At 48.6% G+C, this 14369-nt stretch overlaps 1 protein-coding gene across 1 annotated transcript in view; it reads right to left on the bottom strand.

Annotated features, from left to right (window-relative positions):
* LOC108803069 (tyrosine-protein kinase SRK3-like) overlaps positions 1-14369 on the bottom strand; it is a 41137-nt gene that overhangs the window by 22977 nt on the left and 3791 nt on the right. The window contains exon 2 of the mRNA XM_018574912.1: positions 1025-1143. Within this exon, the coding sequence (XP_018430414.1) occupies positions 1025-1143 (119 nt within the window). The remainder of the gene's footprint in view (positions 1-1024; positions 1144-14369) is intronic.

Genomic DNA, 14369 nt, shown 5'->3' with positions numbered 1-14369 from the left:
CTCTCTCTCTCTCCTCGCTGTCCCTCTCCTCTCTCTCCTGGCTGTCTATCCTCTCTCTCTCTCCTGGCTGTCTCTCTCCTCTCTCTCTCTCTCTCCTGGCTTTCTTTCCTCTCTCTCTCTCTCCTGGCTGTCTCTCCTTACTCATCCTCCTGGCTGTCTTTCCTCGTTTTCTCTCCTGGCTGTCTCTCCTCTCTCTCTCTCCTGGCTAGCTCTCCTCTTTCTCTCTCCTTACTCATCCTCCTGGCTGTCTTTCCTCGCTCTCTCTTTCCTGACTGTCTCTCCTTACTCATCCTCCTGGCTGTCTTTCCTCGCTCTCTCTCTCCTGGCTGTCTCTCCTTACTCATCCTCCTGGCTGTCTCCCCTCGCTCTCTCTCTCCTGGCTGTCTTTCCTCGCTCTCTCTCTCCTGGCTGTCTCTCCTTGCTCATCCTCCTGGCTGTCTTTCCTCGTTTTCTCTCCTGGCTGTCTTTCCTCGCTCTCTCTCTCCTGCCTGTCATTCCTCGTTTTCTCTCTTGGCTGTCTCTCTTTGCTCACTCCCCTGGCTCACCTTGCTGTGTAAACTAATATTCTCTGATGTAATACATGGCACTACAACCCCCAGTATCCACCAGAAAGGTGTCGGGGAGCTCGGCTCAGCAGTCTCGGGCTAATAGGTAATCATGTGTGCACAGCTAAAAAAATATACCAACATGGAATAAAGGGGCCGCCCTCCCCCCCCTTCCTGATCTACCAGCATCAGCTCTGAGAGCTCCTCATAGATCACCATCTACATAATGGGCCCCCCTGTTCTAGAGCAAGGTTAGACAACATTGGCACTCCAGTCCTGGTGACACCCTGTGTGTCCTGGTGGGACAAGGTGTCATCAGGGTAGGAAATGAGGGGAAATCACCCCATGGAGGACACACGACAATAATGACCTGACCTGACCCTACTCTATAAAGATGACAGAAACAATGGAGTTGAGTTTAAAAGTATTATTATCATTATTTGAAATTATTTAAATGATAACATGAGAGCTGGACCTACCGGACAGATAGTAACAGTCCTCGTCCTTCTTATTCCACACCAGGAATGATCCGGTCTCGTTCTGCTCCTGCATAAGGTAGCGCTTGGCATCCATCTTTGTTACCAGATCCAAATACCAGCTGTGAATAGCAACAGTGCACATAATGTTAGAGCATAGCCCATATAGAATCTCTACTTTACCAGCCGGTCCTAGGAGTATGGGCAGACTGGAAGGAGCAGATACATTTTGGGGGTATGGGCAGGCTAGAAGAACCAAATGAATCCCAGGGGTATAGGGAAGCATAGAACCAGGTAAATCCTAGGGGTATGGGCAGGCTAGAAGGACCAGATACATCCTAGGGGTATGGGCAGGCTAGAAGAACCAGGTAAATCCTAGGGGTATGGGCAGGCTAGAAGGACCAGATACATCCTAGGGGTATTGGGAAGGTCAGATCACTGGATAGATTGACTAAGTAAGGTTACACTTCACCAGTGATAACATTTGTGATTTCTTCAGATACAAGAGGCATCCATAACTGACATAAGAAGGAAAATTATCAGTCTTTCTATCTATCTATCTATCTATATCAGTCTATCTATTTATCTATCTCTCTCTCTCTCTCTCTATCTATCTATATCAGTCTATCTATCTATCTATCTATCTATCTATCTATCCATCTAATCTTTGAAATGTATCCACTCATCTCTCTCTTTCCACTCTCCATCCATATCCATCTATCTTTTTATGTCTTTTTCACCATGCAGAGTGTGCAGCATTGTGTGTACATGAATAGAGGAGGGGCGCTGGGGAGGATCAGGTCCCTAAGTCTATGCACACTCTTGCGAGGCCCCCCGGGGCTGTGGGGGCATGAATAGAGGAGGGTGAAGGCTGGGGAGGTCCAGGTCCCTGGGGCTGTAAGGACATGGATAGAGGAGGGTGAAGGCTGGGGAGGTCCAGGTCCCTGGGGCTGTAAGGACATGGATAGAGGAGGGTGAAGGCTGGGGAGGTCCAGGTCCCTGGGGCTGTGAGGACATGGATAGAGGAGGGTGAAGGCTGGGGAGGTCCAGGTCCCTGGGGCTGTGAGGACATGAATAGAGGAGGGTGAAGGCTGGGGAGGTCCAGGTCCCTGGGGCTGTGAGGACATGAATAGAAGATGGTGGGAGTCTGGAGAGATCCAGGTCCCTAGGGCTGTGATGACATGAATGGAGGAAGGTGAAGGCGGGGCAGGTCCAGGTCCCTGGGGCTGTAAGGACAAGGATAGAGGAGGGTGAAGGCTGAGGAGGTCCAGGTCCTTGGGGCTGTAAGGACAAGGATAGAGGAGGGTGAAGGCTGAGGAGGTCCAGGTCCTTGGGGCTGTAAGGACAAGGATAGAGGAGGGTGAAGGCTGAGGAGGTCCAGGTCCTTGGGGCTGTAAGGACAAGGATAGAGGAGGGTGAAGGCTGAGGAGGTCCAGGTCCTTGGGGCTGTAAGGACAAGGATAGAGGAGGGTGAAGGCTGAGGAGGTCCAGGTCCTTGGGGCTGTAAGGACAAGGATAGAGGAGGGTGAAGGCTGAGGAGGTCCAGGTCCTTGGGGCTGTAAGGACAAGGATAGAGGAGGGTGAAGGCTGAGGAGGTCCAGGTCCTTGGGGCTGTAAGGACAAGGATAGAGGAGGGTGAAGGCTGAGGAGGTCCAGGTCCTTGGGGCTGTAAGGACAAGGATAGAGGAGGGTGGACGCTGGGGAGGTCCAGGTACCTGGGGCTGTAAGGACATGGATAGAGAAGGGTGAAGGCTGAGGAGGTCCAGGTCCTTGGGGCTGTAAGGACATGGATAGAGGAGGGTGAAGGCTGAGGAGGTCCAGGTACCTGGGGCTGTAAGGACATGGATAGAGGAGGGTGAAGGTTGAGGATGTCCAGGTCCCTGGGGCTCGGAGGACATGAATAGAGGAGGGTGAAGGCTGGGGACGTCCAGGTACCTGGGGCTGTGAGGACATGAATAGAGGAGGGTGGAGGCTGGGGACGTCCAGGTACCTGGGGCTGTAAGGACATGGATAGAGGAGGGTGGAGGCTGGGGAGGTCCAGGTACCTGGGGCTGTAAGGACATGGATAGAGGAGGGTGAAGGTTGAGGAGGCCCAGGTCCCTGGGGCTGTGAAGACATGCTTAGTGGAGGGTGAAGGTTGAGGATGTCCAGGTCCCTGGGGCTCGGAGGACATGAATAGAGGAGGGTGGAGGCTGGCGTGGCCAAGGTCTTTGGGGCTGCGGGGACATGAGTAGTGTCATGGAATTTATCTTTTCACCACAACAGGCACATGAAGGCTGATCAGCTGATTAGAGACTTCCATTTAAGTTTGTATAATATCACTGCAGCGAGAGGCACACACAGACACCGAGGTTTTGTTACAAGCTGTTCTACTTTATTGCTTTGCGCTGGAGGTTTTATCTCATACAATTGTTTACATAAACAGGAACATTAAAGGCAAAAGAGGAAATGAAGATGCAATTCAGAAGATCGGGAATATTATCGGACAGAATGTAGGAATGAGCGTATAATGTGACAGAGAGCAAAGGGAAGTTAGTGTGTCATAGAAGATCAGCGTGGAGTGCAAAGCATACATCATGGTTGGGATCTCTCTCTCTCTCTCTCTCTCTCTCTCTCCCCCCCTCTCTCTCTCTCTCTCTCTCTCTCTCTCTATATATGTAGAAGGATCAGATTCACAATTCCACCCTTGTGGACATTCCCATTGACCAGCCTGCCGTCACCTATAACCTGGGATCTCCTTACATTGAGCCGGAGGTATTCCCGGGCTCGGAGGAACACTCCAATGGGAAGAGGGTAATAGTTGAGAGCAGCTATGCCATGGTACAGAAGTGGGTGAGAGGGCAATACCTTCAGGGGGCCTCTATGTCCTCTCTATTAACTCTCCTAAGAATTATTTTGTTTGATTTGAGGTGGACATTCTATGGGTGTCGTACATGCATAGCCAGAATATCGAAAACGAAAACAAAATAAAAAATAATACCATGAAAATATAAATCCCTACTCTTCAGAGCCAACAGTTTACATTGAAAGGAGCAATTCCAAAGCTACCCAGAGCTTTGTCTATATTATCTGACACATATTTACAGACTTCCCCTCCTTGAGCTGCGGTGAGGTAATCTACGGCCAGTCTATCCTCTTCTCCCAGAGTTGGGCCATTTCAGCATTTAGAATGCCAATGTCTAGAAGTTGAAAGATTGATGGTCCCATCTAGACACTTGGTTCTCAACTGGTGGGTCGTGACCAAAAAGTGGGTTGCGACCCCGTGTTCAGTGGGTCAGCACATGCCTTCCACTTTTCTAGGTGAGAGGCTCTTCAGCCTCCCCCTAGCACTGCACTGTTAGTTCTCATGCCAAGCAGCCATTCAAAATATGCTGCCCGGTGCCAAGTGTCAGCTTGAGGTGGGATTGGATGGGGCTATGGCTGCGAGGGACCTATATTCATACGTGCATTGCTTACAGCTCCTTCACAAGTCCTGTAGACACGTCACATTATGGCTCCCGGCACCTCTACAGGGCACGCAAGGGAGCTGTACCAGCAATGCACATATGGATTCAGCTCCATCACAGCACAGCAGCCCACACTGGACACCAGGCTGAGGATCCACTACAGTTCTTGTAAGATAGGGCGATTGGGTGGATCTAAAAGAAAGAAAAAAAGGGTTCTCAGCCTTGGGAAGTACTTTTGGGTTTGTCAGTGTTGTACAAGATGCAAGTAAAACAAGAAGCAGTAAATATTGCCACAAAGCGGTGAACCTTGGCTCTATTGCTAGAGTAGCTATAACTGATGAGATGGTCCATGTGTCATGTGGGCCATATTGGGGAAATGTGGGGCTGGCAGACATTTGTCAGCACATTTCCATAATCCTGTTACATCTGGTGCAACCATTTGGTTCTGGACCACTTATTTTTGCTCTGGGGTGCTTGTTCCCATCTCTACTGGGCCAGAAGTGGAAGAATCTGTGAGCTGCACAGACCTTAGAAGCATCCTCAGCTATACGGCCACCTTGTTCACACTAGTACAGTGTCTGAATCATACAGTCCAGGTGGGGTGGGGTGGACTGGGGCTATGGCCGCGAAGGAGCTCCCTCTATATGTGCATTGCTTATAGCTCCCTCGCATGTTCTGTAGAGGTGCCTGGACTGGAGTGACATCACATTCTGGGGCTCCTGGCACCTCCACAGGCGCACATGTGAGCTGCACAAGCAATGCACATATGGATGGAGCTCCTTCACAGCACAGCAGCCCACACTGACGTTCGAGCCATTGCGGTGCGACTTGGGTCATGACTTAATGACCGAGGACAAATGTGGGTCCTGAGGTTACACAGGTTGAGAACCACTGGTCTAGAATATTGGTACAATTGTTTTAGTCCTTTCACGGCCTTTATACCCCAGCCAATCCATGAGGAAGACCATGTGCAGGCCATAGCTTGCGCTAAGAAAAGTTTCTACATGGAATCTAAAGTAAAATTGATCCCTCTGGGTATATGAGGTTCCCTTTAGTCCTTTTTAGACTGTGACAAGCAATTCAGCATTTGCATATAATACATTTGTGGTATGAATAATATGAATTTCTTGAGGGGGATCCCCAATGTAGGAGAATGAGGTTGCACTGGATACCCCCTCACTAGTAACCATTTCGATCACCATTTTAGCCATACTGCAATTGGTTTGACCTACACAAAGGCCTCTGGTAGTGGGGGTTCTGTACAGATACGAGGCACATCTCCGGCCGTCTTACCAGTTTATGAACATTCATGGAGAACGGTTTGTTAGCATTTTTTGACACATTACTTCCTCCTAATAACATTACACGGTAACCAAGTAAGTGGAACCCCTATTATGGGAATACTAGCTGCGTGAGGGTATAGATGTGAACTAACATTACTTCTGTCTGTATACAGTTTTAACATTCGAGTAAAGTGTTCCTGTAAGACGTCCTATGACATAAAAGGAAGGAATGCACAGAAAAAAAAAATGGCTTCCATTGTATCAGCTTCTTGCAATGGCTGACGTGTATCCAAAGTCTCTTTTCCCTCAAGTTTGACAGAGGTAGGTGTAATTAGCTGTACACGATATGGAGCGTCATATCTTGGGTCTAGACTTTTCCTGACATGTTCCTTTATCACCACCCAGTCCCCTGGCTTTAATTTATGCGTCCCTTCCGTGTCATCAGAGTCTGGAATGGAAGAGAAAACACACAAATGAGATTTTGTTAGCCGTTCTTGGTGGGCTGTCATATAGCTTGTGAGATCTGAGCGTAAGGCTCGGGGGAGCATTTTCAAAAAGAAGCTCAGAAGTTGTAAGATATGAATTTTTGTGGGGGGGGGTCTGCACTGTTAGTTCTCATGCCAAGCAGCCATTCAAAATATGCTGCCCGGTGCCAAGTGTCAGCTTGAGGTGGGATTGGATGGGGCTATGGCTGCGAGGGACCTATATTCATACGTGCATTGCTTACAGCTCCTTCACAAGTCCTGTAGACACGTCACATTATGGCTCCCGGCACCTCTACAGGGCACGCAAGGGAGCTGTACCAGCAATGCACATATGGATTCAGCTCCATCACAGCACAGCAGCCCACACTGGACACCAGGCTGAGGATCCACTACAGTTCTTGTAAGATAGGGCGATTGGGTGGATCTAAAAGAAAGAAAAAAAGGGTTCTCAGCCTTGGGAAGTACTTTTGGGTTTGTCAGTGTTGTACAAGATGCAAGTAAAACAAGAAGCAGTAAATATTGCCACAAAGCGGTGAACCTTGGCTCTATTGCTAGAGTAGCTATAACTGATGAGATGGTCCATGTGTCATGTGGGCAATCATTAACTGATGAGATGGTCCATGTGTCATGTGGGCCATATTGGGGAAATGTGGGGCTGGCAGACATTTGTCAGCACATTTCCATAATCCTGTTACATCTGGTGCAACCATTTGGTTCTGGACCACTTATTTTTGCTCTGGGGTGCTTGTTCCCATCTCTACTGGGCCAGAAGTGGAAGAATCTGTGAGCTGCACAGACCTTAGAAGCATCCTCAGCTATACGGCCACCTTGTTCACACTAGTACAGTGTCTGAATCATACAGTCCAGGTGGGGTGGGGTGGACTGGGGCTATGGCCGCGAAGGAGCTCCCTCTATATGTGCATTGCTTATAGCTCCCTCGCATGTTCTGTAGAGGTGCCTGGACTGGAGTGACATCACATTCTGGGGCTCCTGGCACCTCCACAGGCGCACATGTGAGCTGCACAAGCAATGCACATATGGATGGAGCTCCTTCACAGCACAGCAGCCCACACTGACGTTCGAGCCATTGCGGTGCGACTTGGGTCATGACTTAATGACCGAGGACAAATGTGGGTCCTGAGGTTACACAGGTTGAGAACCACTGGTCTAGAATATTGGTACAATTGTTTTAGTCCTTTCACGGCCTTTATACCCCAGCCAATCCATGAGGAAGACCATGTGCAGGCCATAGCTTGCGCTAAGAAAAGTTTCTACATGGAATCTAAAGTAAAATTGATCCCTCTGGGTATATGAGGTTCCCTTTAGTCCTTTTTAGACTGTGACAAGCAATTCAGCATTTGCATATAATACATTTGTGGTATGAATAATATGAATTTCTTGAGGGGGATCCCCAATGTAGGAGAATGAGGTTGCACTGGATACCCCCTCACTAGTAACCATTTCGATCACCATTTTAGCCATACTGCAATTGGTTTGACCTACACAAAGGCCTCTGGTAGTGGGGGTTCTGTACAGATACGAGGCACATCTCCGGCCGTCTTACCAGTTTATGAACATTCATGGAGAACGGTTTGTTAGCATTTTTTGACACATTACTTCCTCCTAATAACATTACACGGTAACCAAGTAAGTGGAACCCCTATTATGGGAATACTAGCTGCGTGAGGGTATAGATGTGAACTAACATTACTTCTGTCTGTATACAGTTTTAACATTCGAGTAAAGTGTTCCTGTAAGACGTCCTATGACATAAAAGGAAGGAATGCACAGAAAAAAAAAATGGCTTCCATTGTATCAGCTTCTTGCAATGGCTGACGTGTATCCAAAGTCTCTTTTCCCTCAAGTTTGACAGAGGTAGGTGTAATTAGCTGTACACGATATGGAGCGTCATATCTTGGGTCTAGACTTTTCCTGACATGTTCCTTTATCACCACCCAGTCCCCTGGCTTTAATTTATGCGTCCCTTCCGTGTCATCAGAGTCTGGAATGGAAGAGAAAACACACAAATGAGATTTCCTACTGAATGCGGAGGAATTTAATTTACCCACAACTCCCCGAATGTTAGAGAGTGTGGAAAGCCTGCTGGATGCCTAGAGCCTCAAGACTTTCCTGCACTTTTCCTGAAATGAGAACCTTTATCACTCTCGATCCTCTCTGGAAATCCAAATCTACAGACCACCTCAATAGTAATGTGTATTGCTATGGCTTTTGCTGTAGCTGTTGCCACTGAGCAGACTTCATGACACCCACCCTGATAACTTATCACTGCAGACTAATACTTATTCATAGAGTTCTGACTCGCACATTTGAATATAATCAATCTGTAATCTCTGAAATGGGTTCTCAGCCTTGGGAAGTACTTTGTCAGTGTTGTACAAGATGCAAGTAAAACAAGAAGCAGTAAATATTGCCACAAAGCGGTGAACCTTGGCTCTATTGCTAGAGTAGCTATAACTGATGAGATGGTCCATGTGTCATGTGGGCAATCATGGGGAAATGTGTGGCTGGCAGACATTTGTCAGCACATTTCCATAATCCTGTTCCATCCACTGCAACCCTTTGGTTCTGGACCACTTATTTTTGCTCTGGGGTGCTTGTTCCCATCTCTACTGGGCCAGAAGTGGAAGAATCTGTGAGCTGCACAGACCTTAGAAGCATCCTCAGCTATAAGGCCACCTGCTTCACCAGCTTGAGCATTTTCCCTGGCCACATGATCAGTAGCTCGGGTGCGAGCCTTGACCTTCATTATGGCTACCTCAGCTCGGAGCAAAAAGGCTGAAAACTGTCAATTAATTAACATTGAATGCTTGATTGGCTCACCTGCTGATGTTAGGAAATTCCTGGCCCCCCAAATGGTACCATAATCATGGGCTACCCAAAAGCATACCTACTGAAAATATTAACTCTATTGAATTTCGACAGCTCACAGGCTTTTGCTAGAGCGTGGAGCTCTGCTTGGTCCTGAGAGTGGGCTGAGCAAGGGAGAGGGACTCTGATCAGGCTACCACAGAGCTATTTTAATGGCAAAGCCCGTATGGTGCTGGCCGTCTCCTGTACAGAGTTCAGATCTATCTACAAAAGGTTCACATTTTGGATAGGCAAGTGGCCGTTCCAGGCTCAGGCTTACGGCAGCAGACTCTTCCATCATCAGCTCAACACAGTCATGTGGTTCCTCTCCTGATCCCTGGGGTTCACTATCTGTTGGTAATTTAGTAGCTGGCAGGTTGGTGGGCATATGTAATGCTACCTGGTATTTGGTGAGTCTAGTATTGGATACATTTTTGGGGGTTTCTGTAGCACCTCTTTTACAGCATGTGGAACAACCAATGTTGGATCATGGCCCAGTCCCTGCTGGTTACTTTATTTTAATGAATACTGTGACGGACTGAACGGTCACTGGGGCTGTTGGAGGAGCCTGGGGGCTAGCCTCCTTCCTACTGACTATGTACCTAGAACTATGGAGACCCCCCTCAGACCTCTTGGGGTTACATGGAACCATTCTCCTAGGTTTATGTGTGGAGGGATGTACTGCATATTTTCCCGGGCATTACGTTTAAGGGAGCTTGTGGTCATTATATGTAAAGGCTGTGAATCCAGCAGCACTGAAGGGGGATAATTCTGGACTAAGACTCGCATTGAACTTGTTACAGTTTATTTGTCCCTTTGTTTCATTGTGTTGATGATGGGATTAGGATAGCTGACTCTAGGAGTAGCTGACTCCGGGTGTAGATGAGTACATTAACATATGATAGACACTCATCAGCTAATGCCATCACATGTGTCTCCTCTCTCCCTATTCTTTCATTAAGGCACTGGGGGAGGGGGAGGTCTGCTTCCATTCTGTTAATGTCTGATGGTATTATGTTTTTAGACCTTCAGAATTGTAAATATACTGAGCTGGTCTTCAATAAAGCAGTTCTTGGTTTCCACTTCCACATTGGTGTTGTCTGATGATTGAGGAGTTTAGTTTTCTGTCTTAATATATTGGATCCATCCAATAATTAGGCAGGCTTGGGCTGAGGACACTTGAATTTGGGTTCCAGCAGAAAGGAAGCTGATTTCTGACAGAGGTCCCCAGACGGGGTACCAGGTGGCCCATCACAAATACTCCTGCTTTTAGATATTGAGAAGTTTGCTCCTTCACCTTGTCCACCTTGGCTATTCTAAGTGGGTATTGTGGCAGCCATGGTATAGAAGCACCTCCTCTTACCCTATTGGCTGGTTCTACATCGAGTAAACCCGCATCTCATTTATTTTAGCCCCGGGGATTTTTTTTAGGATTTGACTCATTTCCTGTGCTGACCGGTGGGGGTGTATGCCATTTACCTTTACCTTCACTCATGTCTCTGCTGGCATATTGGGAACACGTCTCTGACCGGTTTCTGTCGCTTCCTCACTTCTCGGACCTCTAGTTTGAAGTTTATCATCTTTTGTTAGAAGGACGATATGATTATCTGGATCTGATCCAAGATCTGCTTTTATGTTTCCTTCATTATTAGCATTCCATAGATCATTGAGAGCCCAGCTATCGAAGTAAGGGCCCTCTAGGTGGGACTTAGAAGAAGGAGCCAAGGGTGGGGGCTGGGGAGAAGCAGATTCCTTTTTACCATCTTCCCTCGTTCCTCCCAGAACTTTCCACCCCCTTAGGGTTAGGGTTCCTAAGGTTAGGGTTCCTTACCTCACAGATTTCTCTGTGTCTCCTTATCTGACATTATTTTGCTTTCCTTGGGACATATTTTAACAGCTTCCCAAGAGTTATGTTTAAAATGCAATTAGAATTAACGTGTCCTTAGATGTGGCGGCTGCACTAGTTTTCTGTTTTTCCTTTATTTTCACCTGGCGATGCGGCCAGTAACACTTCCTGTCTTGAAGTGGCTCCACTCTATGGAGAAGGATCAGAGCCACCCTTGGACAGCAGCATTGTCCCCCTGTGGGGGGGGGGGGACCCTCCACAGGGGGTGTTAGATGCAGGTTTTGAGGGACTTGACTAACAAATTAAATTTGGATTTCCATCTAACACCTTTTAAGCAGTTACAGGAACAGTTTTGTTGTTTCCCTTTTGGAATAAAGGTTTTATGGAAATTAGGGATGCACCGATACCAATACTAGTATCGGTGCCGAAGCCAAGCCCGATACCTGAGCTCTGATGCCTCGCCCAAATGCTCCGAAGCCTTGCCCGATACCTGAGTTTCCGGTATCAGGAAGCCGGGCAACAAGTCATTACATGCTGCCCAGCTGCCCGGCTTCCCGATGGACTTGGTGACGAGGGAGCATGAGTCGGCTTCCCTGCTAATCAGGAAGCTCGGCAGCATGTAATGACTCGCCGCCTAGCTTCCTGATTGGTCAGGAAGCCGGCCAATCGGGAAGCTGGAGGGTGAGTCATTACCCGCCCCCTGGCTTTCTGATTGACCAGAAAGCCGGCTTCATGCTCCCTCGTCACCTGGCGACGAAGGTGCATGGAGCCAGCTTCTCCACCAATCAGGAAGCTGGGCAACAAGTCATTACATGACGCCCGGCATCCTGATTGGCCAGAAAGCCGGCTTTATCCTTGTCACTTGGTGATGAAGGAGCATGGAGGTGGCTTCCCTGCTAATGGGGAAGCCGGGAGGTGAGTCATTACACACCACCCGCCTTCCTTAATGGGACTTCCGGTATCGGTATTCGGTATCGGCGAGTACAGGAAAAGAAAATATCGGTACTCGATACTGAAAAAACGGTATTGGTGCATCCCTGATATCAAATAAGACAAGCTAACCATTGTATGCCCCCCTGTCAGTGTTAAATGGTTTGTTCCAACCCTGTATCTGCCACTTTTGTTGGACAGCTTGGCCTGATAAAGGAAGATGAAGAATAAGAGACTTTTTGGGAAGAGAAAATAAAGGGAAAAAAAAGCCTAAAAAAGAATAAATATAAATAATTACAAACCGATGCGGCCACCACGTCCGAGAACTGCTGAGCTGCAACGTATAAATGTTTTGGTTTTGGGTGTAACGAGTTGTGACTCATAATTCAGCATGGAACGGACCCTAAGGTCTAATATTGAATTGTCTGTCACCGTTTTGTCCAGCCCGTCCCAATGGCATGAGTTCCTCTAACCCCTTGGTTCTCAACTGGTGGGTCGCGACCCCGTGTTCAGTGGGTCGCCGCATGCCTTCCACTTTCTAGATCATACACACCGCCTGTCCTGTCCCTGGGTGGCTACACTAATTTCTCCATTCTATCTATGGGAGAACATGTAGAGGCTCCTCTGGCTCCCCCTAGCCCCCCCCTCCCCCAGCGCAGCACTGTCCATTCTTACACCAAGCAGCCATTCAAAATTTGCTGCCCAGCGCCAAGTGTTGACTTGAGGTGGGGTGGACTGGGGCTATGGCCGCGAAGGAGCTCCCTCTACACGTGCATTGCTTAAAGCTCCCTCGCATGTTCTGTAGAGGTGCCTGGTCTGGAGTGACATCACATTCTGGGGCTCCCGGCACCTCTACAGGCGCACATGTGAGCTACACAAGCAATGCACATATGGATGGAGCTCCTTCACAGCACAGCAGCCCACACTGCCGTTCGAGCCATTGCAGTGTGACTCGGGTCGCGACTTACTGAGCGAGGACAAATGTGGGTCCTGAGGTTACACAGCTTGAGAACCACTGATCTAACCCATCCACCATGTCTGCTGCTCATATGTTCTTCAACAGTCAACCTGCTTCTCCTATCAGTGGAATGTTATCCACATTTCTGGTGGTAACCCAGTTACCCCATAACACTGACCGGCTGGTCAAATCTACACCCCTATGGGACGTCCGAGGTGGTCGGAGAACACAAGAACCCTTCTCACCACCATTTCATCACATCGTTCAACAGTGACACCCGATTGTCCACCTCTCAGGAGGGTGAGTATTCCGGGACTCATGGCGCTCGGCCATACACTCTGCTGCCGGTAATCTACTTGGTCCTCCAGGGAGATCTTGTCCCCGTGTCCCTTTGGCCTTGATAGCCCTACAACTCTGTGTAGCATTTGTGGACCTTGTGCTTCCTCGAACTTCCTAACACCAAGAACCAACAACATGGACAACCAAAGCCACCAATCAAGTCTTAGATTCAAGGGGAAGCTAGGTTCCCCTGTCCCGAAATACCTGCCACATGTAGGAACTGAACACTCAGAATGTAAGCAACAACGGAACGGGAAGAGTGTCAGGGGTTCCTCTGGGACCTCAGAATCTTGTTGTTCCCTCCTGAGTGGCTCACCAATGTGCTGCCATGGAATTGGATCTCCTCACCATAATGGGTTTGTGAGGGCTGACTAGAGACTCCCAGTTAGGACTGCATATTATCACTGCAGGGTGGGGAGCAGGCTCGCACAGACACACAGGGCTTTGTTACAAGCTGTTCTAGTTTATTGCCATGTACATGAGTCCTTATCTGATACAAGTGAATGTAGGAATGTGTGTATGTGATAGAGAGCGGAGGGGGAGGTCATGTGTGGAAGAAGAGTGAAGATTAGGGTGCAAAGCATACAAAATGTCTGAGATCTATATAGAGACAGAATACGAAAGAGGAAAATACAACGTTTAGAACTTTTTACATTTCTCTCACAATAAGAAAAGTTGAGGGCTGGGGAGGTCCAGGTCCCCTAGGCTGGGGAAGATCAATAGAGGAGGGTGGCGGCTGAGGAACATGAATAGAGGTGGGTGGCGGCTGAGGAACATGAATAGAGGTGGGTGGCGGCTGAGGAACATGAATAGAGGTGGGTGGCGGCTGAGGAACATGAATAGAGGATAGTCGGGGGCTGGGGAGGTCCTGGTCCTCCGGAGTTTAAGGACATGAATAGAGGATGGTGTGGACTGGGGAGGTCATGGCCCATAAGGCTCTGGGGACATGAATATCGGAGGGTAAGGGCTGATAAAGTCTGGCTCCCTGATGCTGTTGCGGACATGAATAGGAGAGGGTGGGGGTTGGATAGGTCCAGGTCCCCAGGGCTGTAGAAAAAGGATTTGGGAGGGTGGGGGCTGGGGAGGCCAGGTTCCTGGGCTTCTGCAAAATAATTAGAGGAGGGTGAGGGCTGGGGAGGTCTGGGTCCCTGGGGCTGTGAGGACATGAATAGAGGAGGGAGGGGGCCGGATAG

The sequence above is a fragment of the Nanorana parkeri genome, unplaced genomic scaffold (genome assembly GCF_000935625.1).
Source record: "Nanorana parkeri isolate BGI_ZX_2015 unplaced genomic scaffold, ASM93562v1 scaffold3359, whole genome shotgun sequence".
NCBI classification, from domain to species: domain Eukaryota; kingdom Metazoa; phylum Chordata; class Amphibia; order Anura; family Dicroglossidae; genus Nanorana; species Nanorana parkeri.
The sequence above is the reverse complement of the archived record's forward strand: the minus strand, read 5'-3'. Positions and strand labels throughout refer to the sequence as shown.